The 27,503-nt window shown below is 38.8% G+C and overlaps 1 protein-coding gene across 7 annotated transcripts in view; it reads left to right on the top strand.

Moving 5' to 3' along the window:
- Positions 1-27,503, top strand: part of msi2b (musashi RNA-binding protein 2b) — a 637,421-nt gene that overhangs the window by 172,978 nt on the left and 436,940 nt on the right. For all 7 annotated transcript variants that reach the window (XM_061897062.1, XM_061897059.1, XM_061897061.1 and 4 more), the window contains one exon: positions 25,382-25,474. In XM_061897062.1, coding sequence (XP_061753046.1) covers positions 25,382-25,474 — 93 coding nt within the window. The remainder of the gene's footprint in view (positions 1-25,381; positions 25,475-27,503) is intronic.

Raw genomic sequence — 27,503 nt, 5'->3', positions numbered from 1 at the left:
ACACATAGAAGTAATCATCAACTTAAAGTGCCCTCTTTGGGGATTGTAATAGAGATCCATCTGGATTCATCAACTTAATTCTAAACATTTTGTTCACAAAAAAATAAATCTTTAACATCAATATTAATGGAACATGTCCACAAAAAATGTAGCTGTTAACACTGAATATTGCATTGTTGTATTTTTTTCACAGTTTATAAACTCACATTCATATTTTTTTGAAGTATTGTTATATAAATATTTTTAAAGGATTTTTTAATTGTTGCTATTTTTAGAATATTTAAAAAAAAATCTTACGTACCCCTTGGCATACCTTCAAGTACCCCTAGGGGTACGCGTACCCCCATTTGAGAACCACTGGTCTAGCTTAATCCAATCAGGGGATTTTTTAAATCAGCATTTTTAAAACACTGCAAACATTGTTTTTATAACTTTAATTTGCTGTTGTATGTAACAGACCACACCTCAGCAAATAAGACAAAATAGCACAATTTGACCTAACAAAACAATGATGCAATAATTTTCTACCGTGATGTTGGTGTAGATTAGCATTAATAAACTTAAATAAATAAATGTAATTCTTATCAGATTTTTCTCATACACACTTCGTTTTTCCAAGGTAAACTGTAAATACATCAAGAGCGAAATTCTAAGAAAATACTTTTGCTAAATCTCTCAATATGTGTTTTCGTTTGCCATAGAAAAATAGAGCTAACAACGTGGTGCTGTCCTTTATAGTATTTGAAACTTGACTTGCTTGCTCTGGAAGTGTTGGGGGTTAACAGCTGCAGGAAAAGTGTGTAAAAGCCCTCAATGCTGCTGAAAGCAAGTTGAAATCCTGTTTGTGAGGATGCTGAATGATTGATGACCTTGGTTGCCATGCATAATGATGCGCACTTAACCGTTTATTTTTGGAACACAATGATCCGCTTAATTAACTTGGTAGTACAATAAATTGTGCTTCCATCATCGTGACACTTGCCTGAAGTTTGTTGTATGTATAAATGATTAACTAGGTTGGATCAGCAAATCAAATTTAAAAATAATGCTGTTGTTCCCTGTGTAAGTGCATTGTTAGCATTTCAAAAATATGAACATTTTAAAAATACATGGATGTAATATTACTAACCTCTAAAATGTCCAACAATATGGTCCAGAGTTAATGTCTAGCTTTTGCTTTGTCTAACTGCAGGCACGTTTTAAAATTGAACCACACTTTTTTTTGGGATATTTCCCTATCGTTTGTAATCTCTATCAAAGACAAGAAGACAAAGGTTATTATTATTATTATTTTTTTTTTTTTTACAATCTATCATGTCAAAATCGACTCCTTCTTGGTGGCTAGCAATGCAGCTGGCAGGAACAATCAATTTTCCCACTAAATCCCTTTAAAAATGCATTCAAAAACCGCCAATAATATTTCCTTTACATTCTGTAACCTATTTAGTAACCAAGCTGTAGTAATATTGTCAGTGTAAGAGCTATCACGGAGGAACTATTTTTCCAGCAGAGTAACACATTGCATTGGTATTAGCTTTAAAAGCTAGCTACAGCTAGAGATAAGCTATGGCTTTTACGTCAGCACCCGAATCGCGTTTGAGTTTGCAATGTACAACACAATGCAATAGGACACCAAACTGTTTTGACTGAAAAACATGAACAATCATAGTACAGTATTTGAAAAGTATCAGCCCACATTTCATGTTTTGTTTGCACACACCCAGCTCAATAGCGTATGTAGTTGTAATAACATGCATGACGTGGTCTGTGTATCATGATCGATAATAGTGACTCACTCGATACACAGTTGCCCAGGGACATTTTTTCAGGTTTATTTTGGGTAAGAACTCAATTGATGTAGAAAATAGCTTGGCTCCAGGATCCACATTTACAGCGTTATGAATGTGTCTGCTACTACATTATATATTTACTTGCAGCGTGTGTATAAAATGTTGATGAATGGTTTTGAAGTTGTTTTAGAGGGGTTTGAAGGCTAAAATGGTGACTCAATGGCGCTTCTTTCAAGGTTTTTTTTTATCATCTTTAAAATCATTAAAAAAAGACATGGATTCTTATCTCTCATAATAATTGTGAACAATAGGCAAATTTGTACAAAAAAGTTCCATTCACACATTCAAAAAACCCTTTAAGGCCAATGTCTTACAAACCCCGTTTCCATATTAGTTGGGAAATTGTGTTAGATGTAAATACAAAACGGAATACAATGATTTGCATATCATTTTCAACCCATATTCAGTTAAATATGCTACAAAGACAACACATTTGATGTTCAAACTTACACTTATTGGGAACATCCCACAGGTGTGCAGGCTAATTGGGAACAGGTGGGTGCCATGATTGGGTATAAAAACAGCTTCCCAAAAAATGCTCAGTCTTTCACAAGAAAGGATGGGGCGAGGTACACCCCTTTGTCCACAACTGCTTGAGCAAATAGTCAAACAGTTTAAGAAAAACATTTCTCAAAGTGCAATTGCAAAAAATTTAGGGATTTCAACATCTACGATCCATAACATCATCAAAAGGTTCAGAGAATCTGGAGAAATCACTCCACGTAAGCGGCATGGCCTGAAACCAACATTGAACGGCCGTGACCTTCGATCACTCATACGGCACTGTATCAAAAACCGACATCAATCTCGAAAGGATATCACCACATGGGTAACTGGAACAACGTGTAATTTCAAATAAGTAAAATTAAACAGGACTGTATACAAACAATTTATGCGGGGGTGGTATGGCGTAGTGGGTAGAGCAGCCAGAAACCTGAGGGTTGCAGGTTCACTCCCTTCCTCTTGACATCCAAATCGCTGCCGTTGTGTCCTTGGGCAAGACACTTCACCCTTGCCCCCAGTGCCGCTCACACTGGTGAATGAATGGCGCAAACTGGCAGCCTCGCTTCCGTCAGTCTACCCCAGGGCAGCTGTGGCTACAAATGTAGCTTACCACCACCAGATGTGAATGAATGATGGGTTCCCACTTCTCTGTGAGTGCTTTGAGTATCTAATAATAGGAAAATGTGATATAAAATCTAATCCATTATTATTATTATTAAAATAAAAAGTAATTAATTTAATACATGGGCTGTTTGCAACATTTACACAGAGGCCAAGATGGTGCCAACTTTACAATGTATTTTACACAGTATGTCCCTCCCTCTCACGGCTTCTGTTACGTATTGACGTAACTACATACATATGTAACACATGCACTTGCATTAGCTTTAGAGGTTGTTAGCTAACAATAGCAATTTGGATTGCTAGCGTTAGCTGTCTTTGAATGTATATTCCATCATAACAATAACATGACTGCAAATTGTTTGTTGCTTCTCTTGGGCTGCTTTTGTCTGAGTGCACGCGTTTTCTGTGTGTACGTGTTAACGAGACCGTGTGACTGACAGCCGTAAACACCAATCATTTTATTCAAGCCGGTAAAAATTCAAAAATTTGTGTTTTTTGGTTTATTGCCACCTGTTCCATAAATTACCCATGGGCCCCACTTTGAATACTACTGGTTTATGTATTTCACCTAGAAGGCAAAGTCTTGCCAAATGACAGAAGAGTGTCTTTAAGCGCTGTCTTCTTAGCATTATTGGAATGGATAAAGGTTGGGTTGATTTTGGATGTTGCTTTCTAAAGGTTGTATGCACACTCTCTAGTCTTGTGGAGACGAATCTCCGCTCACGTGGCAAATACTTAACCTTTTATGACCGCTTGTATTTGGTTACCAAATAAATGCATTACGCAAGACAGACTCCACTTTTTCACTTTAATTGTGTACCTCCACTTATAGCAACAAAGTCGCAAAATTGGCACCGCTGATCATTTCTGCAATTGTTCCCTGGTACAGCAGGTGCATACTGTATATGTAGTGTTGTGAAGCAGTGTTACGATGTACACCAACACACCTGCCTTAAAAAAAATATATGAGCGAGGGCGAACCTGGAAGCACCAAATCGGTATTTGTGACGAAGGAGATATTATCTGTGGCCACAAATAAGTGAATATATGGGAACCACTGTTGTTTATATGTGTAGTGCCATGGGTGTATGGAGATTAATCTCAAAGGAGTACCTTACGTTTGTACACTTGTAGGTGCAAGACATGATGGAGAGGAAAACAGGTTCAACAATTTTAATTTATTCTCAGGATAATAATAAATGATTAAAATGACTATGACAAAGATTGATTATTCATGCAGCACTACTTTAAATACAAGCTTCAACTCTTTGATAAAGTCCTTACAGAAAAATGCTGAATTGCAAAAACTTGAATTAAAAACAAACTTTGCACAAAGCATTAATAAAAAACAAGAACAAAGTACAAACAACAGATACACATACAAAGCGAGTAGCTGGACAAGATGGCCTCCGGTTATGTAAGACATATATAACCTTTTGGAACAAGTGGCTAGCAAAATCTAGACGGCATAACAATTCTAAAAACGTAAAAAAGAAACGGTAATTGCTGACAAGGTAAAAGGACGGCATAACAATTCTAAAAACGTAAAAAAGAAAAGGTAATTGCTGAAAAGGTAAAAGGACCATAAGCTTGTATGGCACTGCGATGTGTATCAATCTTCCCATAATGCCGCCACTCCGATCAGGGAGCGAAACCACGTAGCTTGATTGAGAGGTTAGTTTGATAGCCGCCAGGCTAATAGCCCGAGCTGCAAAGCCGGCGTGAGGTTTACTAACATGCACCTGGCACAGCCACTGTGTAACACTCGCCCACCTCAACCTCACTCACCCTCATCCGGGTCACAGCACCATTGTAGCGGTCTCTGTGTTGTGTATCTGATCTTCCCGTATTTCCAACGCTCCGAGTGAGGCCCGAACCCATTACGCCTGATTGAGAGGTACGTGTGCTAGCCGCTAAGCAAAAAGCCTGAGCTTCTACCCCAGCGACTGGTATACTCTTTGAAGTTGGCAGGGAGTGAGGTTTACGAACATCTACATCTGACGCTGACGCTCTGGCAGGCCCCCTCTTCAGTAGGACATGGAAGTCCGGAAATTGGTACGACGACACCATCTTGTGGCTGCCATGACACACTACCGCTGTTGTTCATCGCTACGCACACCTTAGGAAAGATAGACGTCTGCAAGAAAAAGAACAAACAAAATATCGAAATAAAACCAACAAAATAAGAGACCGTAACAGATCTTATTTTTTCATTGTATTTTTCAACTAAAAATAGAGCAATGGTCAAGATGACCCAATACGTGTTATGTCTTAGTTGGACAGTTCTAACTTTGTTGCTTTTTAAAATTTAAATGCTATTTTAAAAACCTAGAATTGCAGAGGGATCCATTTTTTTACCTCTTGTCCCTTTTGGGGTTGCTGGGGGTGTTGGTGCCAATCCCATCTGCACTCAGGCGAAAGGCAGGGTACAGCCTGGACAAGTCACTACCTTATCGCAGGGCCAACACAGATAGCAAAGAGACAAGTATATTATGTTGTGTACGTATGTTTTAGTTAGATTATAATATTGTATTGTAGCTTTCTGTTAGTACGTTACAGTGAAAATGAGCATAATTCAGACATAAATGATCAATTATTCTCATCTGATGACATTGATGATATTGATATGCTGATTATATTTAACCAGACATAACCTTCTATGAGAGAAATGTAAGACTAGCCCACAGATGGATATGTTTTAAGAGAGCGCACCTTTTAAAGAAGGAAAAAAAGACGGAGGTATTCTCCTATGTGACCTTAGCGTCTCCTGTTTATTTGTGGTCTGTTTATCTCCTCATCCTGCTTTTGTAGTAATGTCACTCACATGACCACAATTGCAGTGATCGAAGATCCAGGATCATTAGCTGCATTGTGTTCCTGAAAATGTGTGTGTGTGTGTGTGTGTGTGTGTGTGCTGGCGTGCGTGCGTTTGTTTATCAGAGAGCGAGAGAGAGAGAGAGACTGCGAGAATGTTCAAGGTGCATTGTTGGAGTGCCTGTCAAAAAGCCATTAATGTAATTGGAACTTAAAATCCCATTCGTTTTTCTGCTCTTGTGCTTACTGTCAGTAAGTCTAGAACTTGAAAATCAACTTTTGCTATCAATATCAGGCGTCATGGAAGAGAGCGTCATCTTATTGAAAATGCTGCCACTCAAGTAGGCAGCCGAGATTTACAGCATTGTGAACTCTTTATGTCACACAAGCACTGCTGTGACATTTCTGTTTTATGATATTGTATTTTCGTCGTTGTAAATATTGTTGCTAATTAATCAATGTTTGATTGGTGTGTTTTTCCATTAAGAACATATCATTTGTTCATGTAACCTCCAGTGTTGGCTGTGCTAGCTCACCTCCACATTAATCGTGCCACACCCTGCAATAGTAAATACAATAGTGTGTAATCATGTTAAAAAGTGTTTTTATAAAATTTTTGTTATCTTGTTTAGCTACAAGCGAGGTGACATGCTTTGTTTCATCATAGTTAGTTTTAACAGCCAGCTATAAAAAGCTCCTTCATTTGAAGTAGCATAATTAAAATCTCAGCAAACCTGACCGCTTTTCTACTCCATCCAAATAGAGAGATCGTGTTTATTTCAACACTTTTGAACGGTTAAACATTTATTTGGCTCTTTCTGGCAGGTCAGGCTCAAGTCAAAAGGAGCTTAATTTCACTATCCACCGTGTTAAATCGATCTCCACAATATCGTGGAGCCTCACTGATTCTCATAATCTCACACTGAATTTTAAATATCCCGGCATGTTCACAATAAATCATCGAGGAAATTTTATTAAATGGCCATGGCGTGCTCGCTCGGATGTCCCAGATTTGGCCACAAGCTTGCATCTAATTAGCATAATATTCATGTTTGTCAAAAGCTCTTAAGAGCACGCCTGGCGTCGTCCGTTTCACATTTGCCATGTATTGCTAAAACATTTGCTTAATGCCTAGCCTCTGCCTGGCGATGGCATGCTGCGCTCATTGTGAATGCAGTGTGAATGTGCAGTTTGGGTATGGGCCCATGCATCTCTAGGGCCATATAATCAGCTCTAAGTTGCTTCTATCAATCTTCATAACAGTAGTAGGCTGCGGAGGGAAGTGCAGCTAATCAGTTCTAACTGGCCCCATGTTCAGTCTGACTGTCAGTGTTACAGCAAGGCCCTATGCAAACAGCGTCCTCACACGTGTGTCCCTGACTCACTCGGAGGGCCGATCCACAGGTGGTCGGTACCGGCAGGAATAGGGTTTTGAAAGGGCCTGCGACTTTCACCGAGTCGCTGTTAGTGTAGGTTAATATAGGATTGGTGGCCCTGCAGCGCTGGCAATCACAGCTCTGATCAGAACGGTGCTTCAAAGACGTCTGTGCTAGTTGAAGCCAGAGTTGTCATTAGCTTCTGCCCTGTGCTTGACAGCCTTTCCCCTCCCCCATATCTCTCCTCTTCTCTCTCTCTCATTGTCTCTCGCTCTTATCGCTCTCATTTTCTGCCCGTGTGCAAACTGCTACTGTAATCCTGTCTGGTTGCTTGGGCCTGTCACTCCAAATTTGCACTAAGCATCTTTCTTTCCCTCATCTCCTTTGGCCTAATTGTATTGTAATAAGCAATTATAGTTCTATTTATGCACACTAGAGCTGAGATTGGACCACTTTTTAAAAGGACATGTAGAAAAGTGGAACCGGACCAGCCAGTGGCCCTCATCTTTACCTTGTTGCTCAATAAAGACGTAGAAAAGTGGAACCGGACCAGCCAGTGGCCCTCATCTTTACCTTGTTGCTCAATAAAGACGCCACTGCTTCTAATCACTCAGCTTTTTCTCTTTCTCTTACTGATGTTCTAATCCTCCTCCCTATCATGTGCTCATGCCCTGTTTTCCCTCCAAAGCAGAAGTGATTGTGCTGCTGTTTGTCATTTATTGGCTGTGTTTTCTGTTTGTGGGTCTGCTCTAGTGATGCAAATGAGCAGTGGCAGTGTTTACCTGGCCATGTTTTGCCTGCATATGTGCGTGAGCGCCTGTTTGTGAGCGTGCACATTGCGCCTGCACGTCTCAGGCTCAGGCTTTGATCATACTACATTGCATTGACAGATGCTCTCTTGTGGTTCCTGGTTGCTTTAGATGCAACGATGCGACAGACGGGATCTGAATGCCAGTAATTATATCCCAGCACTAGAACCATAACAATTGTGGCTGTTACGACAATATATGAGGTCTTTTTGCTATTAGTCCCATTATTTTTTGATATGAGAAACGACACCAAAACCCTCAGCAGCATTTCAGCCTGTCTGGGCTCCTGTGTTTACAACTGTTTATGACCCTGTATGTGGAAGAGGTGATGGCTCTAATAAAGGCTTACACCTTGTAATCATAGTTTGATGTGCAACCTGAACAACACAGGCTCAAGAGGGCAGTGGGTGGTTAAAAGATCTGCTAACAAAAATTATCATAGAAAAACAGTGAGTTAATCATTAACATCTCCAGTTTACCAAAGAAGTTTAAAAAATATTTTTATGAACAGAAAAAGTGAAGTCTTAACTTCTTAGGGCATCAGATCGATCACAACTGGACTGTTGATTTTTCAAAGGCTCTAATGCTTCAGAATTTGTTGAACAAATAATCACATTTGTAGGTTAAAAAAAATGGATCAGGTCCAGACGGGAATGACTCACGAAGTGAAAACAATGTAATACATACAAAGACAGAACTATGGAAGAAAGAGCCCAGGAGGGTACTGGTTACTGCTTCTCACCCAAAATATTGATGTTGTGCTTGGTTTAAAATGATGTGATGCATGTTAATAGCAGTAATTGCACCACACAAGAAGTCCATCATTGTTCTCGCTACTACTGGTTGTTGATTGCAGGGTTATCTCTTGTTTTTCTAGTCACATGATGGTGGCAGTGGCATCAAATTTTTCCATGTCCAGGGCATCCAGAAAGCCCTGGCCATATCGATCATAGGCGAAATGATACAAACCCCGTTTCCATATGAGTTGGTAAATTGTGTTAGATGTAAATAAAATCGGAATACAGTGATTTGCAAATCCTTTTCAACCCATATTCAGTTGAATATGCTACAAAGACAAGATATTTGATGTCCAAACTCATAAACTTATTTTTTTTTTGCAAATAATATTTAACCTAGAATTTCACGGCTGCCACACGTGCCAAAGTAGTTTGGAAAGGGCATGTTCACCACTGTGGTTACATCACCTTTTATTGTAACAACACTCAAAAAAGTTTGGGAACTGAGGAAACTAATTGTTGAAGCTTTGAAAATGGAATTCTTTCCCTTTCTTGTTTTATGTAGAGCTTCAGTCGTTCAACAGTCCGGGGTGTCAGCTTTCGTATTTTATGCTTCATAATGCCCCACACATTTTCGATGGGAGACAGGTCTGGACTGCAGGCGGTCCAGGAAAGTACCTGCACTCTTCTTTACGAATGGATGGATGGATGTATTCCGTTTATATATTTCAACAACTGCTGTTGTGTCCTTGAGCAAGACACTTTACCCACCTGCTCCCAGTGCCACCCACATTGGTTTAAATGTAACTTAGATATTGGGTTTCACTATGTAAAGCGCTTTGAGTCACTAGAGAAAAGCGCTATATAAATATAATTCACTTCACTTCACTTCACGAAGCCACGCTGTTGTAACACGTGCTGAATTGGGCTAGGCATTGTCTTGCTGAAATAAGCAGGAGCGTCCATGAAAAAGAAGGCACTTAGATGGCAGCATATGTTGTTCCAAAACCTGTCTGTACCTTTCAGCATTAATGGTGCCTTCACAGATGTGTAAGTTACCCATGCCTTGGTCACTAATGCACCCCCACACCATCACAAATGCTGACTTTGCATCGATAACAGTCTGGATGGTTCGCTTCCTCTTTGGTCCGGATGACACGATGTCGAATATTTCCAAAAACACTTTAAAATATGGACTCGTCAGACCACAGAACACTTTTCCACTTTGCATCATTGGGACGGCGTGGCGCAGTGGGAGAGTGGCCGTGCGCAACCCGAGCGTCCCTGGTTCAATTCCCACCTAGTACCAACCTCGTCACGTCCGTTGTGTCCTGAGCAAGACACTTAACCCTTGCTCCTGATGGGTGCTGGTTGGCGCCTTGCATGGCAGCTCCCTCCATCAGTGTGTGAATGTGTGTGTGAATGGGTAAATGTGGAAGTAGTGTCAAAGCGCTTTGAGTACCTTGAAGGTAGAAAAGCGCTATACAAGTACAACCCATTTATTTATTTTATTTATCAGTCCATCTTAGATGATCTCGGGTCCAGAGAAGCCGGCGGCGTTTCTGGATGTTGTTGATAAATGGCTTTCGCTTTGCATAGTAGAGCTTTAACTTGCACTTACAGATGTAGCGACGAACTGTAGTTACTGACAGTGAAAAATGTTTTCTGAAATGTTCCTGAGACCATGTGGTTATATCCTTTAGAGATCGATGTCAGTTTTTGATACAGTGCCGTCTGAGGGATCGAAGGTCACGGTCATTCAATGTTGGCATGCCGCTTACGTGGAGTGATTTCTCCAGATTCTCTTAACCTTTTGATGATATTATGGACCGTAGATGTTGAAATCCCTAAATTTCTTGCAATTGCACATTGATAAAAGTTGTTCTTAAACTGTTTGACTATTTGCTCACGCAGTTGTGGACAAAGGGGTGTACTTCGCCCCATCCTTTCTTGTGAACGACTGAGCATTTTTTGGGAAGCTGTTTTTATACCCAATAATGGCACCCACTTGTTCCCAATTAGCCTGCACACCTGTGGGATGTTCCAAATAAGTGTTTGATGAGCATTCCTCAACTTTATCAGTATTTATTGCCACCTTTCCCAACTTCTTTGCCACGTGTTGCTGGCATCAAATTCTAACGTTAATGATTATTTAAAAAAAAAAAAAAGTTTATCAGTTTGAACATAATATGTTGTCTTTGTAGCATGTTCAACTGAATATGGGTTGAAATTTATTTGCAAATCATTGTATTCCGTTTATATTTACATATAACACAATTTCCCAACTCATATGGAAACGGGGTTTGTACAATGCTTCACCTTTCTTACCTAAAAATGTACCCATGTATACAGAGGGCCTTAGATGACCTCAATGATGGCCTAAGAATACAATGATCTGGATCATGAGAATATTCAGAGGCATGAAGTGTTCACTGAACAGATTTCAGCATATTTCTTTGAGCGGTCATCTTATTTTGAAGTGGGAATTCAAAACTGACTTCCACCTGGGACTCATGCAGCAAAAAGCTAAATGCGAGCCGCAGTAAACAAAGAAGAAACAAAATGATCTTCTAACTGCTCTCAGAGAAAGTATCTAATTTGCAGGGTTTAAACGGCAAATTACAAAGATTGTTGGCAGTAATAGTCTGTGTAACTTCGATGTGTTTTTAGTAAGGCTATGTGCTTTAAACTATTTTCATCATTAAATGCAAATTATGAAAGTATTTTGTTATTTGCTGTCATAAGATACTTTAGCTGTTACTTGTGCACTTATACACCCTTCTACCTAACCAATTGGTAAAAAATCAAATATAAAATTCTTCAAATCTCATCTTGCTTAGCTTTAATACTTATACTATAGTATATATGCACAATTGTTGACTTCAGTGTTGCCGCCTGGTGCTGTCACTTAAACGTGTATTTGCTTTCAGCATGACAAAGTGTGCATGAGTGTATTTTAAATCAGGATATATCAGGAAATAATAAAGGCCACTGAACAATACATAAATAAAAGAAAATAAAAGTAAGTCTGAAATCTATTATGGGTGTTGGATTAGAACACTGACTAATGTTATATTGAAGTAAATTAGCAAATGATGCTACTTTGGTTTAAGGACATCATGCTTGACAGTCATGAAAAAAGGTAGGACAATTCCCATATAAACATGTTCAGTCTTTCTTGTTAAATTGTGTCAGCTTACATCTTTGCCAATAAAACTGCTGAATGCCTTTATCACCATCTGCCAGACATTAGCATTTGGTCCTGAATGGAGTTTAAGAGGCAACATACTCCTGGTGCTCGGGTGCAAAAATATCAAAATTTGTAGAAATATGTTGCATGTTCCCTTCCTCTCTGTCTCCGTCTGTCGTACATTTTATTTAGTTTCACACTATAATCATCTCGTCTCATCCTTCTTGGGGAGTTAATAACATTCACAGCTTCCCTTTGCGGTTTCTGTTCTCCATGTTCAAAACATTAATAGCTTTTTGTCGGTGCATCACGAAGGCTCTTTGAATTTTGTTTGCTGCCACAGGTCGAGCTACTGAAATTCCCACAAATAGTAATATTATAGTGAACTGCAATATCAGCTGCAGGCTTATCTTTTTCATCTTCCTCAGCACCTGCAGCAGTTATACCCTAATGTTATTGAACACAGTCAAACCAGCAGCTCAATATTGTAAGAATGTAAATTGTTGTGCAATATATCCAGTATAAATTTTTTTATTAACTAGGGCAAAAGACGATTACCACCAGACATACTACAGTCTTAATGGGCAACTACACTTTTTTTTGGATAGTTGCTATCATTCCCTATCTTTATGTAAGACAAGAACACACATCTTTCTTTTTCTTATGCCTTCTAACTTGTAATATCCCGCATGTACGCTGTGGCAAACAATAAAGCTAATGAGAGTCCTCTATTTTGCCCAAAAAGCTCTCTAAAAACATCCAAAAACCAACAGCAATATTTCATTTACATAACTTGACCTGCATATTAAACAAGTGTTAGAGACATTGTTATTATAAATGTTAACGCTGATGAATCACTTTTACCAGTGCTGTGATCACAGAAAAGTAACAAGCTTACTGAGCCGGTGAGCTGCTGCATCGCCTCTATAGTAGAAGCGGCTGGTCGTGGCCATAGACAGAAGTAGGCCAACTTTGACTCGAAGATCACAAGAAAGACAAGAAGGTGTTTGTTTCCGTCACATTTTTTTTAACCTGCATAAGGGATATAGTTATTGTCTTCATCTCAAAGGGAAGTTAGAAAAAATCCCATAATCCCTGTGAGAGCAGACATTGTACAGTAATGGATTGTTTTATCATGTTCTTAGTTGTGTATTTTTGTTTAGCACTTGGCAATAGTGGTACTTGCTGAATCTGCTCATCACTCAGTTTCTAAAACTTGTGGCAAGTTCTGGATTATTATTTGCCCCAAAGTAGTTGATATTGGCTCTCATGAAGTCTGCCATGATTAGTAAAAGTTATTGTTTAAGCAAATAGTAAACGTTGTGATTTGTTTGGGAAATGAATGTGCCCCTGTATGCCTAAAATGACCAAAATACTGTAAATACTAAATGTTATCCGTAATGTGCCTGTTACTACATTACATACTGCATATGCTTACAGAGTTTATATACAATGTTGATGGAGGTTTTTGAAGGTTTTTTAGAATGTTTAAGTGGCGAAATAGATAGAATCCCATTACCAACATTGTTAGTTGACTCTTGGTAGCGTTTATTCAAGAGTTAAAATTAGGGTTTTAACGGTACTGTAGGTACTGCGGTTTCAAAGTCTTCAAAATAATGCCGAAGTGGGTCTCATGGAATGCCGTAAGCAGGAAGTTAAGCGTTCAAAGTACAAACCCCGTTTCCATAAACGGAATACAATGATTTGCAAATAATTTTCAATCCATATTCAGTTGAATATGCTAGAAAGACAACGTATTTAAAGTTCAAACTGATAAACTTTTTTTTCCCGCAAATAATCATTAACTTTAGAATTTGATGCCAGCAACACGTGACAAAGAAGTTGGGAAAGGTGGAAATAAATACTGATAAAGTTGAGAAATACTCATCAAACACTTATTTGGAACATCCCACAGGTGTGCAGGCTAATTGGGAACAGGTGGGTGTCATGATTGGGTATAAAAGCAGCTTCCATGAAGTGCTAAGTCATTCACAAACAAGGATGGGGCGAGGGTCACTAATTTGTAAGCAAATTGTTTTAACAGTTTTAGAACAACATCTCTCAACGAGCTATTGCAAGGAATTTAGGGATTTTAACATCTACGGTCTGTAAAATCATCAAAAAGTTCACAGAATCTGGAGAAATCACTGCACGTAAGCAATGATATTACGGACCTTTGATTCCTCAGGCGGTACTGCATCAAAAACCGACATCATTGTTTAAAGGATGTCGCCACATGGGCTCAGGAACACTTCATAAAGCCACTGTCAGTAACTACAGTTCGTCGCTACATCCGTAAGTGCAAGTTAAAACTCTACTATGCAAAGCAAAACCCATTTATCAACAACACTAAGGAACGCCGCTGGCTTCGCTGGGCCGAGATCATCTAAGATGGACTGATAAAAAGTGGAAAAGTGTTCTGTGGTCTGACGAGTCAACATTTCAAGTTATATTTGGAAACTGTGGACATGGTGTCCTCCGGAACAAAGAGGAAAATAACCATCCGGATTGTTATAGACGCAAAGTTCAAAAGCCAGCATCTGTGATGGTATGGTGGTGCATTAGTGCCCAAGGCATGGGTAACTTACACATCTGTGAAGGCACCATTAATGCTGAATGGTCCATACAGGTTTTGGAGCAACATATGTTGTCATCCAATCAAAGTTATCATGGACGCCCCTGCTTATTACAGCAAGACAATGCCAAGCCACGTGTTACAACAGCGTGGTTTGGTAATAAAAGAGTGCGGGTACTTTCCTGGCCCGCCTGCAGTCCAGACTTGTCTCCCTTTGAAAAAGTGCGGCGCGTTATGAAGTGTAAAATACGACACCGGAGACCCCGGCCTTTTGAACGACTGAAACTCTACATAAAACAAGAATGGGAAAGAATTCCACTTTCAAAGCTTCAACAATCAGTGTCCTCAGTTCCCAAAAGTTTATTGAGTGTTGTTAAAAGAAAAAGTGATAGACTGTAACACAGTGGTGAACATGCCCTTTCCCAACTACTTTGGCACGTGTTGCACAATTTCCCAACTAGTATGGAAACGGGGTTTGTAGATAAGAGGAATATTTTTTTTTGTGGACATTTACGGAAAAATGTCATCAAAATCCGCCCACAACTGTTTGGGTTATGTTGCCAACAAACATACAAAGATCCCCTGGCAAAAACATACCGTATTTTTCGGACTATAAGGTGCACTTAAACTCCTTTCATTCTCTCAAAAATCGACAGTGCGCCCTGTATACGGAATTATTCTGGTTGTGTTAACCGACCTCCAAACAATTTTTTTTGATACATGGTGTATTGATCAATGTGACCTGTAGATGGTAGTTACACATAAGAGATACGTGTAGACTGAAATATGATGCCAGTAAACAACACCAAAACTTTAAATGCTCCATTGACAACAGAGCACATTACACACAGCACTCAAAAATCCGTCAAACGGTTTTAGTATGACTTTGAAGCCGCAACCGCTTGATGGATTGTCGGCCCATTACAGCTACCGTAGTCAGAGATACAAGTATTATGATGGTGTGTATATAAGGACAGAAAAATGGCACCCATTAGCAGACATATTATCTGGAGTTTTTTTGCCACAATATTATGCAAAACCAACGTTTCTTACCTTTTGGTACCTGCTGATGTGTATTTGAGATCTGCATAAGTCCTGAAAATTTGCGCACGTCCGTCATTGTAGTCTGTGGCGATGTCACAGTTGATAAGCTTCTTCTTTTTCACTATCTTCTTGTTATGGGGCATACATCCTCTGCTGTTGCCATTTCTAATAAAAAGTAATGTAAAGTTCTAACTTATATCTTGCCATGGAAGCGCTAAAAACCACCGGTGTAGTGGGTTTACAAAATTCACCCACGAACCTTATTTATTAGTTATTAGAGTGTTTCGGTCGGTCTTTTTTTCACGGGACACATTTCCGGCGTTGTTGCGCTAGTGAGCCACGGATGAGGAGATGCTGCACTGTTATTGATTTAAGTAAAGTCTGAATGTAATTAAAACAGTTTGTTCCATTGTTTGACACCTCTCCTACTCCCGTCCTTGCACGCTACACCGCTACAACAAAGATGATAGAGAAAAGACGCCGCCAAAGGTGAGCCACGTAAATAAGACCGCCCACAAAACGGCACATCCTGAAGCGACTGTCAGAAAGTGACTTGAAAATGGTCTGAAAAACGTAATCTATGCAACATTTTGACCAAGGAACCAACATTACATGTTATGTAGACCACAAGGAAGTGTTTTCAATTTAGAAAAAAATCATAATCACACTCAAATTCACACACACGCTCTCACCCAGAAAATATATTTAAAGCCAACGATGATAAACATCGATTCGTAATTTATTTACATTACTTTACAGTTAAATTGTTAGTTAACTTTTCTGAGAAACAGCTTTTCCCAAACTTGTATAAACAATGTCAACTATAGAGGTCACTGCTTCTCAGAAAGTAAAAGTTGAAAGACACTAAAGTGAACATTATTGTTTTGCACTGTATGTTTACATTGTCACTTAAAAGACATCAACTGTAAGTTTATATTTTATTTTTTATATTTGCTTGAAAGACACGTTCCTGCACAATTACTTGCATATAAATGTATGGAGTAAAAAATAACATTAGAACATTTGAGCATCATGTTTGTGTTCAATTACAGTAAGTGTGTTTATCTTATACTTTCCTTACAGTTCATTTAATACACTACGGCATTTTTTGGGGGACATAAACCACAATCATTTTGTATTGTAGGATTAATACTTTGATAATACCGTATCGTGACATTTTGATACTGTTACATCTCTAATTAGGATGCATAAGACAATTTATTTAAGTGTGTGCTTGTCTCACGTAAGGATTGTGAATAATAGGCAAAATTCTCTCCCAAAAAGTGCAGGCAATAGTTCACACAAAGCAGTACAGTTCAGTTTTCCTCACATTCAGTCTTGAATTGTCCCTGTAGGTAAATCATGTAACACAACAATTTGCCAGTGAATTGAACAAAACAATTAACAGTTACAGTTATGGATGCACCAGTCATTTGTCAAATTCCCATGAAAAAATACATTATCTGCCATTGTCAATAAATGCCTTTCCATGGCGATCACAAAAACGATCCCCTCTTGCTGACACATTATTCATGTTTAGTCCCCCAGTTGACAGAGGCGGCTAGCAGTTAACTGTGTATGTCCATACACAGTGCAGAGCCGCTTCCCTAAGTCAATAGCCACCTCCATTGCAGCAATTAAACTACATTTTTTACAAGTGGGCGAGGTTCAACAAGAAAAAGCAGACAAGAAGGTATGCAGATCACGAAACTAGACGCTAAGGTAGTTTGAAAAACACAAGACATAAGTGCTTTGTAACTTTTAACAGAAGTCTGGATGGAACCGTGTTACAGCAAAAAAGAAAAAAAATATATATATATATTTTGATATGAATCCAGAGACACGTAGGGTGGTTGCGGGGCTGATTATTATAGATGATTAGTAGACGGTAGTTTTTGCTTTTGTCCAGAAGCAGTCTGAAGTATACTACCACAACTTACACCACAACAAAGCTGGGTGGTTTTGGTCAAATATTGTTGGTACCCTTTTTCAATAGTAATGCAATAAAGTACACTTAGTAGAAACTTTACACACACTAAATTTGGATATAAGGTTGGTAATAGACTGCTAAAACTGTTCACCAGACCACCTGCAAAACATACCAAGGCTGCTCAGTAATTCACTACAAGACACCTAGGATGTGATTGTTTCAGCCCCCGGATCATCAGGGACAAGTGTTGAATATTCAACATGAACACTTGACTTCGACTTGGCACACCTAATACTTAAAGGAGACTGCATCTTATCACGTTCAATGATCACACACAGAGGAAAGCTAATCATTTGGCTCTTTTGTTAGTTCCACTGGTCTGACTAGTCATGAATAGACCATAATGTCATATGTGCTTTCATCTGTATTCACACTTCTGTCAAACATATTTCCTCCAGTCATTTCTTTACAAAAGGTAGATATTCATTATATCTTATATTAACAACCTTTAGTCTACAAAAATCTACAATTTGATTTTATGCCATAGTCTGACAGCAGATATAGATTAGAATACACCATAGTCTTCTCACATAGTATTCTGTTCCGTTCACTGGATGCACAACATTCCTTCTGTTTTGACGCTTGTGTTGCACTAAAGCAGCAAGTGTTGAGGCCTTTCACACTTATAGACCACATGCACTCAAGAAAGTGGAAACACACTGACAGACCACACACTTTCACACATGCACACACACAGACACACACTAAAGACTCTTTACAGCCTCTCTGGGAGGTGTAAAAATAGCTTAATGTTTGAAAAATTGGGTTAAAGAAAATCTGGGTTGAAGACCAGTCCATTTATAAATCTTGTTAAAATTTTACCGGAGTAATCAAATGATGTTTGCTTTTATTTTTACTATAAAGTACAGGTTAATTCCCCTCAGTTTCCAGCAAGTTTGCCAAATGCAACTGTTATGGCCCTGATAGAGCAGGTCATATTGACATAAAACATTTGAACAGCAAGATTTATGTTTACAACCAATTCATCTTAAAAAAAAAAAAAAAAAAAAAAAAATCCATTAAGCTTAACAAAGTGAGCCATGAGCCATAATGTCCTCCGTCACCATGGGACCAAAAAAAAGGGAAAAATAATTGTGTTGTATCGAGAGTCAGCAATACCATCAGCTTCTCGAGAGACAGACAAGGCTGAAAACTTGACAGGTCGAAACGGGTTTGATAGAACAAGATAGAAATATGACCAGGGACTGGGCTTGCCGTGAGGGAAACAGCTGATGTAGAGGAGTGAGCAGAGATGAACATTGGCGTGTTTATTTATCTATTTCTTTATTTTACCTTGATTTGCAAAGATAAAAGTGAGTGATGTTGATAAATACTCACATAGCCAGCTTATCAGCAGCTGTCTGGCCTGGGGTTGCCGGCGGTGGCATCCAAGGCTGATAACCCCCAAGGCCTGAGGGATGATGTTGGCAAGGAGTAGGGGAGGGGAGGGTAATGCAGCTGCTGGGTCTATTCTTGTGTACAACCCAAAACCAGCCAGTTGATCATTTGACATGTTGATACATCACAAAGGAGGATACAGAAGTTGGTAGCCATTAGCTTCGGTATGAGGAAGCTCAACCTTCGGGAACTAGTGATTAAGATTGCTAATGTTAAGCCAGACCTAAGGTCGTTTTCTTATGGTCATTTTCTCTGAAGGCAGTAGTATGTAATCACACCTCTTTGAGCAATCAATAGCGTCACCCTCTGCTAGTCTTTACACATATTTACTTGATTTAATTGGAAACATACAAGGGTTCATTTATAACAGGTCAAGATCCAATTAAGAATCTTGGTTCCTACCTGACAACATGGCCTGTATGGCCATGATATAACATATACTACTCAACTAATCAACTACTCAACAGACAACAAACATGAATTTGAACCTGCATACTTTCAACAACATCTGGATGAACGCTGATGTTATAGACTCAACCATGGTGTTTTAGTTATATGAGAAGCACGGAAGGAAGATGACGACAACATGTAACAAGAGGACTTATGCGTGGGAGCCTGTGTTCCTATCTGCAGGTTGTGCGCCTTTGAGATGTAAGTGCACCTGGAAAGCCCTTGACAGATGGTGACTTCAGCACGAGCTGAATCTTGCTTCTTTTCCTCTCTGTTAACCCTCTTCCATGCATTGAAAGTGTTTCGGTCAGCGTTTTGATCAAGCTAGTTTCCTTTTACCGTTGGGCTCTCTTGGTTTGGTCCTTTTTTAGTTATTTGGATTACCAATTAATTGCCCAATTCATCAATCAGGAACTGTGCCGACTTAAATAAGTCATTTAAAAAGAAAAACAGCTACAAGAAGAACAGTATGCCAAGCTCTTATTTATTTGAGCATTTCACTTACTGTAAATTTTTGCCACCTTTGTACTTCACCACAACATATTTCAAGAATTCAACAGTGTTTCTCAATTTCTTTGTCAAAGTGCTGGTACCTGCAACTTTCTTGGGCCCCATGGTGACTTATTTTGCAGTTGTAGTCAATAAAAAAGCATATAGAGTCAGTCACCTACACTTAGGATGTGTATATATAATATACAGGTAGCCCTGGGCCAATATCACATTTTGCTGGGCAATAAGAAAACCTGCAAATTATTGCCAATAAACATTATTATTGTCAACATTATTTTCAGACCATATCAACTATTAATGTAATGGCAGTATATAATAATGCAAGTATACCCTTTTAAATGCAATACACTTGTATTTGTCATATATTTTATCATTGTAATTGGAATGTAAACTTTTAAGTCTAAAAGTTCAATAAAACAAACCAATTTTTTTTTTTATTTACTCTCTCTGTTAGCAACATTTTCTATTTGAATAAAAATAGCAACCAAAAGCAACACATTAGGTTCTGTCTCTGGTAAAGTGGGGTTGGGGAACCATTAAATATACACAACCAAAACAATACATGAAATGGCTGAATAAAGTGTCGACAAACAACATTGCAGTTTAATATTGATAATGTAGGCATAGGTAGAGTTGTACATTACTTAACTGACAATCAAGTTAGGACCTTCGTAAACAAACGTGCAGAGTAACAATATAAACATGACAATATTAGCAGATGTAGTAACAGGTCATAGGCAAAAAAGAAAATTGCTTGGCTGATTCCGAGGAGGAACACCATATGACATGACAACATGACAAACATCCGTCAAATATTTGCAGCGTTTTTTGAAATGCTAGCTTTTCAGAATATTAAAAGGCAACATTTATTTGACGTTGTTATGTTGTGAACCATTTTGCGCTGTTTATTTTGTACTGACCTTGGGAATACTGAGTCGGGTAGTTGTGTTTAAAGTGGGCATGCAAGTTTGTCATGTTTGCACTTTTTGTTGGCACCACTCTTGAGCATATTCAGCAAACGGGCTCCTCTGTGTTGATGGTCTCACTTTGTTCCAAAGTAGGGCCTGGTGATATGGCCTTTTTTTAATATCTCAATATTTTTAGGCCATATCGCGATACACGATATATATCTCGATATTTTGCCTTAGCCTTGAATTAACACTTGATGCATATAATCACAGCAGTATGATGATTCTATGTGTCTACATTAAAAAATTCTTGTTCATACTGCATTAATATATGCTCATTTTAAACTTTCATTCAGAGAGCGAAATAACAACTAAGTCAATTGACCAAAACTGTATTTATTAAACAGTTATTAAAAAGTGGCACAAACATTCATGTGATTTCCAAAACAGAAAGTGCAAGATTGTCAGAGACATTTTAAAACAAGCTAATAGTGCACTTCTGTGCATAATGTCACTAAGATGACTATCAAAACAACACTAAATTGAGGTGCACTTTTTGTACAGAATGCTACTACAAAAGTTTAAAACAAATAAAGTGCACTTTTGTGCATGATGTCACAAAAGATATTTCAATAACTGTCAAATAAAAATGAGCTGTGAATTAGGAAATCAAATAGTGTTCGTCCTTCGCTATGTGGTAGGTTACTGCGGACATTATCTACTTTTGTTGTTGAGTAGTTTTTTTCATACGGTGTTGTTCTGGAAATGTTTGCCTCGGCATTTTGAGGGTGTGGGCGTGTGGCACCGAATGGAGATGTTGACATGCGTAGTTTCAAGCACCCTTCATTCTCTAGCAGGTTACTTTTCAAATGATGCTACATATTACCAGTAATGGTACTTCTTGTAGCAACACTTTTGCCCGACACTTGACAAATTACGGTTGTCTGTTCGACATATTCCCACTTGAAGCCAAACCACCCCCAGATGATGGACCCCCTGCTGTTTTTCTTGGGAATGAATTCTTCCTTCATTTGTTACCATATTTGCACCTTCTTTCTCTCGTATTACCACTCCGCTAGTATGACAGCTAACATTACCCATGCTGCTACCCCCCTGCTCCGCGAGGGCGTATACGTATGTGACGTATGTAAGAAGGTGTGCTTGCTGTCTGTGAGAAGGAGAGACAAGAAGGAGTGGGAAGAACCTGCAGTGTAATGCTAGTTGCTAAAATGAACTGTGTGAGAACGTATACTCGAATATCACAATATAGAACCCGTGATATATCGAGTATATCGATATATCGCCCAGCCCTATTCCAAAGGTTTAAAACAGGGGTCTCAAACTCAATTTGCCTGGGGGCCACTGGATGCAGAAACTGGGTGAGGCTGGGCCGCAAGAAAAGATTTCTTAAAAAAAATCTAACATGCACTTTTTAATGGATTCACCTTCTATGAATGGCTTTCCCACCCTAGCAACATACTTGCCTACCCTCACGATTTTTCCGGGAGACTCCTGAATTTCAGTGCACATCCCGACAATCTACCTGTGCAACCATTCTCCCGAATTTTTCCCAATTTTCACCCGGCTGACATTATTAAGGGCTGCCATGACTGCACTGCCTTTAACGTCCTCTACAACAGTGGTTCCCAACCTTTTTTCAGTGATGTACCTCCTGTGAAATTTTTTTCAATTCAAGTACCCCCTAATCAGAGCAAAGCATTTTTGACAAAAAAAAAAAAAAAAAGAGATAAAGAAGTAAAATACAGCACTATGTCATCAGTTTCTGATTTATTAAACAGTGCAAAATATTGCTCATTTGTAGTGGTCTTTCTTGAACTATTTGGAAAAAAGATATACAAATAAGTAAAACACTTGTTGAAAAATAAACAAGTGATTCAATTATAAATAAAGATTTCTACACATAGAAGTAATCATCAACTTAAATTGCCCTCTTTGGGGATTGTATTAGAGATCCATCTGGATTCATGAACTTCATTGTAAACATTTCTTCACAAAGAAATACATCTTTAACATCAATATTTATGGAACATGTCCACAAAAAGTCTAGCTGTCAACACTGAATGTTAGATTGTTGTATTATTTTTCCACAGTTTATGAACTTACATTCATACTTCATTGAAGTATTATTCAATAAACATATGTATAAAGGATTTATGAATTGCTGCTGTTTTTCAGAATGTTTTTAATAAATCTCACTTGTCCCTTGGCATACCTTCAAGTACCTCCAGGGGTCCGCGCACCCCCAAAAGACGACTACTGCGCCACTACATGTCATCGTGCACGCTTTTACGTCACACAACCAATGTGCCGGCTCTGTATTGTGTTGTGTGAGACTTGTGCAGAACAATGTCAGTGGCTGCAAGTCGTACTTGGTTAACAGCCATACACGTCACACTCAGGGTGGCCGTAAACATTTTTTTTAATACTGTTACAAATATGTGCCACACTGTGAACCCACACCAAACAATAATGAGAGAGAACAAATACCCCGAACACCTTGCAGGGCTACAATATACAACACCTCAACCGACGCAAGTAGGGAGGGTGGGGGTATGGGGGGTTGGTGGTAGCAGGAGTGTGTATATTGTAGCCCAGAAGACTTAGGTCTGCATAGGATTCTGGGTAATTGTTCTGGTGTGTTTATGTTGTGTTACAATGCGGATGTTCTCCCGAAATGTGTTTGTCATTCTTGTTTGGTGTGGGTTCACTGTGTGGCACATATTTATAACAGTGTTAAAAGTTTTTTTACGGCCACCCTTGGTGTGACGTGTGTAGCTGTTGATCAAATATATCTTGCAATCACACACGTGCGTCTCACGTGGCCAGATCCAACGTACAACTGGGCTTGCACGCTGTCAGTTCAAGATGTAGGGGGCGTTGAAGGCCCTGAATATTGTTGATATGGTAAAAATTGACAGGGGCTTTGAGAGAATTGGTGCCCTGAAATTCAGGGGTCTCCCGGTAAAATTGGAGACGTTGGCAAGTATGACGCTTTCAAGCGCCTTTCATATTAAACTCGCGGGCCGCACCAACATTAAACTGTCATATCAAAGCGATGGCCGCATAATAACGTCTCGCGGGCCGCAATTGGCCCGCGGGTCGCATGTTTGAGACCACTGGTTTAAAACCATAATATTCAAAATATTACCAGTCCGAGCGATGGTATTTCGTTTTGCGATCATTTTGTTCAACACGGGACTGTGTTTGTCACAGGTTAATTTGTTGCACTGTGTGATCCTAATAACTCCGCCTCTCTGCACCAAGACAAAATGCACTTAATGAATGACTAGAAGGTTCACACGCTTCTTTTCATTCTGCTATGGTAAAAACGCTCGCAGCTGATGAAATCGATGGAAAGAGTGAATGTTCTTAAATTCCGCAAACACACATGTGCATGGCGGTTATCAACGTTGGAAAAGTTATCAAGTTTATTTTCCTTTACTGTTTGATAATTGACTTATCGAATATCCACCCAGGCCTATATGCTCGCAAAATTACTATTTTCTTACTATTGTTTGGCCGTACAACAACTAAGACAGTGTAAGAATACCATGGCAATGTTTAAGACAAACACAGAATCATAAAAACTATGGTATACGAAAACCGAGGTACCACTGTATTTTGATATATGACTTGGTTTAGTTGAATGTTTGTTCTGGATAGACATGTCTTTTAACTAAAATGTCATTTGATGGTCCCATTAATGAAACCTGATTGCTTTTTTTAACATCTCTTCTGATGTAATTCTTAATGTTCGTATTTATTTTCATTTAAATATATTTAATAACCTAATGATATATATGTATTTGTGTATATGTGTCAAGCTGGTTGTTGACTAGCACTTGCTCCAAAATAAAGAGCTTATTCTACCAAATAACAGTTTATTGTATATCCCCATTACCAACCACATTTACATTAAACCCAAGGGCTATGTGTTCTTTGTTATATTTCCTGATTATTAATTCGAGCACTGCTGCCACCTTGCTAGAGGTTTGTGTATCATTCAAGCATTCAAAAAGAAAATCCCCCTGGCTCTTACCGCATCGACCCCCCTATTGTTCCCATTAAGTAGGATACAATGTGGTTGTCCATGCCCAGATTTTTTTAGTTATTATTGAATGTGTAAGATGATCTAAATTTAGCATGAACTCATCAGCAGTGATGTTTTTGCCCTTTTTGATGCTGTGGGTAATAATCCTTTATATTGTTGCTGTTTGGAATTAAATGAGGCTTTTATGCACCCTGATTCCACATTGCAGCACTCATTAGTTGTTTTGTTGCAAGCAAATGATTTCTGCCTGAAGTTTGACAAAACTTTGTGAGGATGAGCAAGATGTCTTTTGGGAGAAAAACAACAAAAATCACAGAACTGTGTTTATTCTGTTTTCTCCTGTCAAAATGTTCAGCCTTGTGACCTTGCTTGTTACGAATACAGAATCCCAAATAGCAGTTGGAAACTCTTATTTTGTGTTTGCATTCAAGCCATTCATGCGTCTTCATCAGATGTGTCCTCATTAAAGGTGTCGTGGGATGCATTCAACGTTTTATCACGCTAACCTCAATTTTTTTTCCCCCTTTCAGATGGTCACAAGAACAAAGAAAATATTTGTTGGTGGCCTTTCAGCCAATACAGTAGTGGAAGATGTGAAGCAGTATTTTGAACAGTTTGGGAAGGTAAGGCTGCTTTTGTTTTTGTTTTAATAACCACTAAAGATTGTTGCAAGATATCGTCAATGTCTGTACTTTGTCTTGCATTAAGGTTGTTGTCACATACTGACCATAAAAGCTTGAGAAAGTGGTTAACATAAATCTTTTCATTTTTTATACTGCTTGTCTTCATAAGGTTTTGTGGGTAAGCTGGATACTATCCCAACTAACTTTAGGCAAAAGGCGGGGTACACGCAAAACTGGTCGCCAGCAAATTGCAGCACAAAAATAGACAATGACAATTTGCGCTCACATTTATATTTACACCTATGAACAATATTGTCTCCCATTAATCTGATGTGCATTTGTTTTTGGAATTTGGGAGGAAAACCACTGTACCCGGAGAAACCCCACACATGCATGGGGAGAACATGCAAACCCCACAGAGAGAGATACCCGAACCAGGTGCATTTTTAGTTATTTAGGGGCCCAAGGCAAACCTAGTTGACGGGGTCTTCCACATAACAAAAACAACATGGTGCATTACTATGTTGTTAGAAACTACCATGCAAGCTGCAGATAAATGTGAGGTAAGCGGCACCCAGTTTTTTTAATTTAAATGATAGGAACACAAATCATAATTTAATATACTGTAATCCATTTTTCAAAGATCATTATTTAGTTGGCACAGTTGGACCGGATGTGATGGTTAGCGCTATTATAGTGTATGTTGGAAGTGTGTGTCTGGTGGGGAAAAGTAGAGACATTTTTCGAATATTATTATTTTGTTAGCGCATGCGGACCTGATGTGATGCTTAGGGCTGTTATTGTGAATGCTGGAAGTGTGAGACTGATGGTTGCTGTGTTTGAATGAGAGATTGTTATTCATCTGATATTTTGGGGACCCTTAAAAGTGGTTCCAAGCAACTGCCTGTTTGCCTAATGGTAATTCCACCCCTGACCCTAAAAGAGATTCAAACCGGTACTGTACGACCAAGATGCTAACCACTCGGCCGTTGTTTGGCCTGTTTATCAGGACAAAAATGACTGAAAATTGGTACAATGGTACCTCAGTTTGTTAGTAATTCCTTTCAAAAGGTCAGACGAAGAGCAACTCATACATAATCCGAACACATTTTGCCATAAGAAGTAACTTTTGTGTCACACAAAACAATGGTCTGCTTGTATTTTTTCACATCGACCACAGGGTTTTCCCCAGCTTGAAATGTACATGTGATGGTGGGAGCATGTTAAATTAAAAGTCATCAATAATTTGCATAATTGTTGGCGCTAGGAATTTTCTTGAAGGCGTCCCTGGGACCCCATCAAGTCATACAAATGGGGTCCCACATTAAATTTTTGGGGTGCTACTTTTTTGAAAGCGTTTTGAAAACAGATGATAAAAGTATGCATTATCTTGTTGTATCTCACATTCTATATTGTGTTTTGGAAAAAGGTTGTCATTAACGTTATTTAATTAATAAAAAAAAAATACCAAAGGAAAAACTTTTATGCAAATCTATTCAGTTCTAAACATTCATTCACTTTCTTCTTTCCTTAATGGATCTAAACTTTACCGCTGCAGGTATGTATTTCTATATTTTATTTAATAAGTTGTACGTGTATTTATTTCAGTATAAAAGTGTAAAACGTTTTTAGCTTCGGTCATTAAGTGATGATAATGTATTGCCGGGCATACATGCATATGACAAATGTAAATGATTATTCTCACCTGTAGGTAGATCATCAGTCGTTTGAAAACCGACACATCTACACTTTCATGGCAAATAATACCAACACACTTAGAAATTTGCAAGTTGGCTGCAATGCCATTTAAAAAGGTGGCACTCAATGCGTCTAGCATTTCATCTCTGGCTTCGTGATGGCCATAAGCTGCCGGTATGCTGGCACCATTGGACTTTTGCAGCTCAATCAGGCTTGGGAACTTCTACAAGGGGAGGTTCTCTTTGGCCAAGTAATACACAGTCCGCAACTAGCTATTAACACTATCTTTTCTTGCCTCCCCTGCTCTTTTCAGCACGCCAAAAATGCTGCT

Source organism: Nerophis ophidion, linkage group LG04, assembly GCF_033978795.1.
Source record: "Nerophis ophidion isolate RoL-2023_Sa linkage group LG04, RoL_Noph_v1.0, whole genome shotgun sequence".
Classification (NCBI taxonomy): Eukaryota; Metazoa; Chordata; class Actinopteri; order Syngnathiformes; family Syngnathidae; genus Nerophis; species Nerophis ophidion.
The sequence above is the reverse complement of the archived record's forward strand: the minus strand, read 5'-3'. Positions and strand labels throughout refer to the sequence as shown.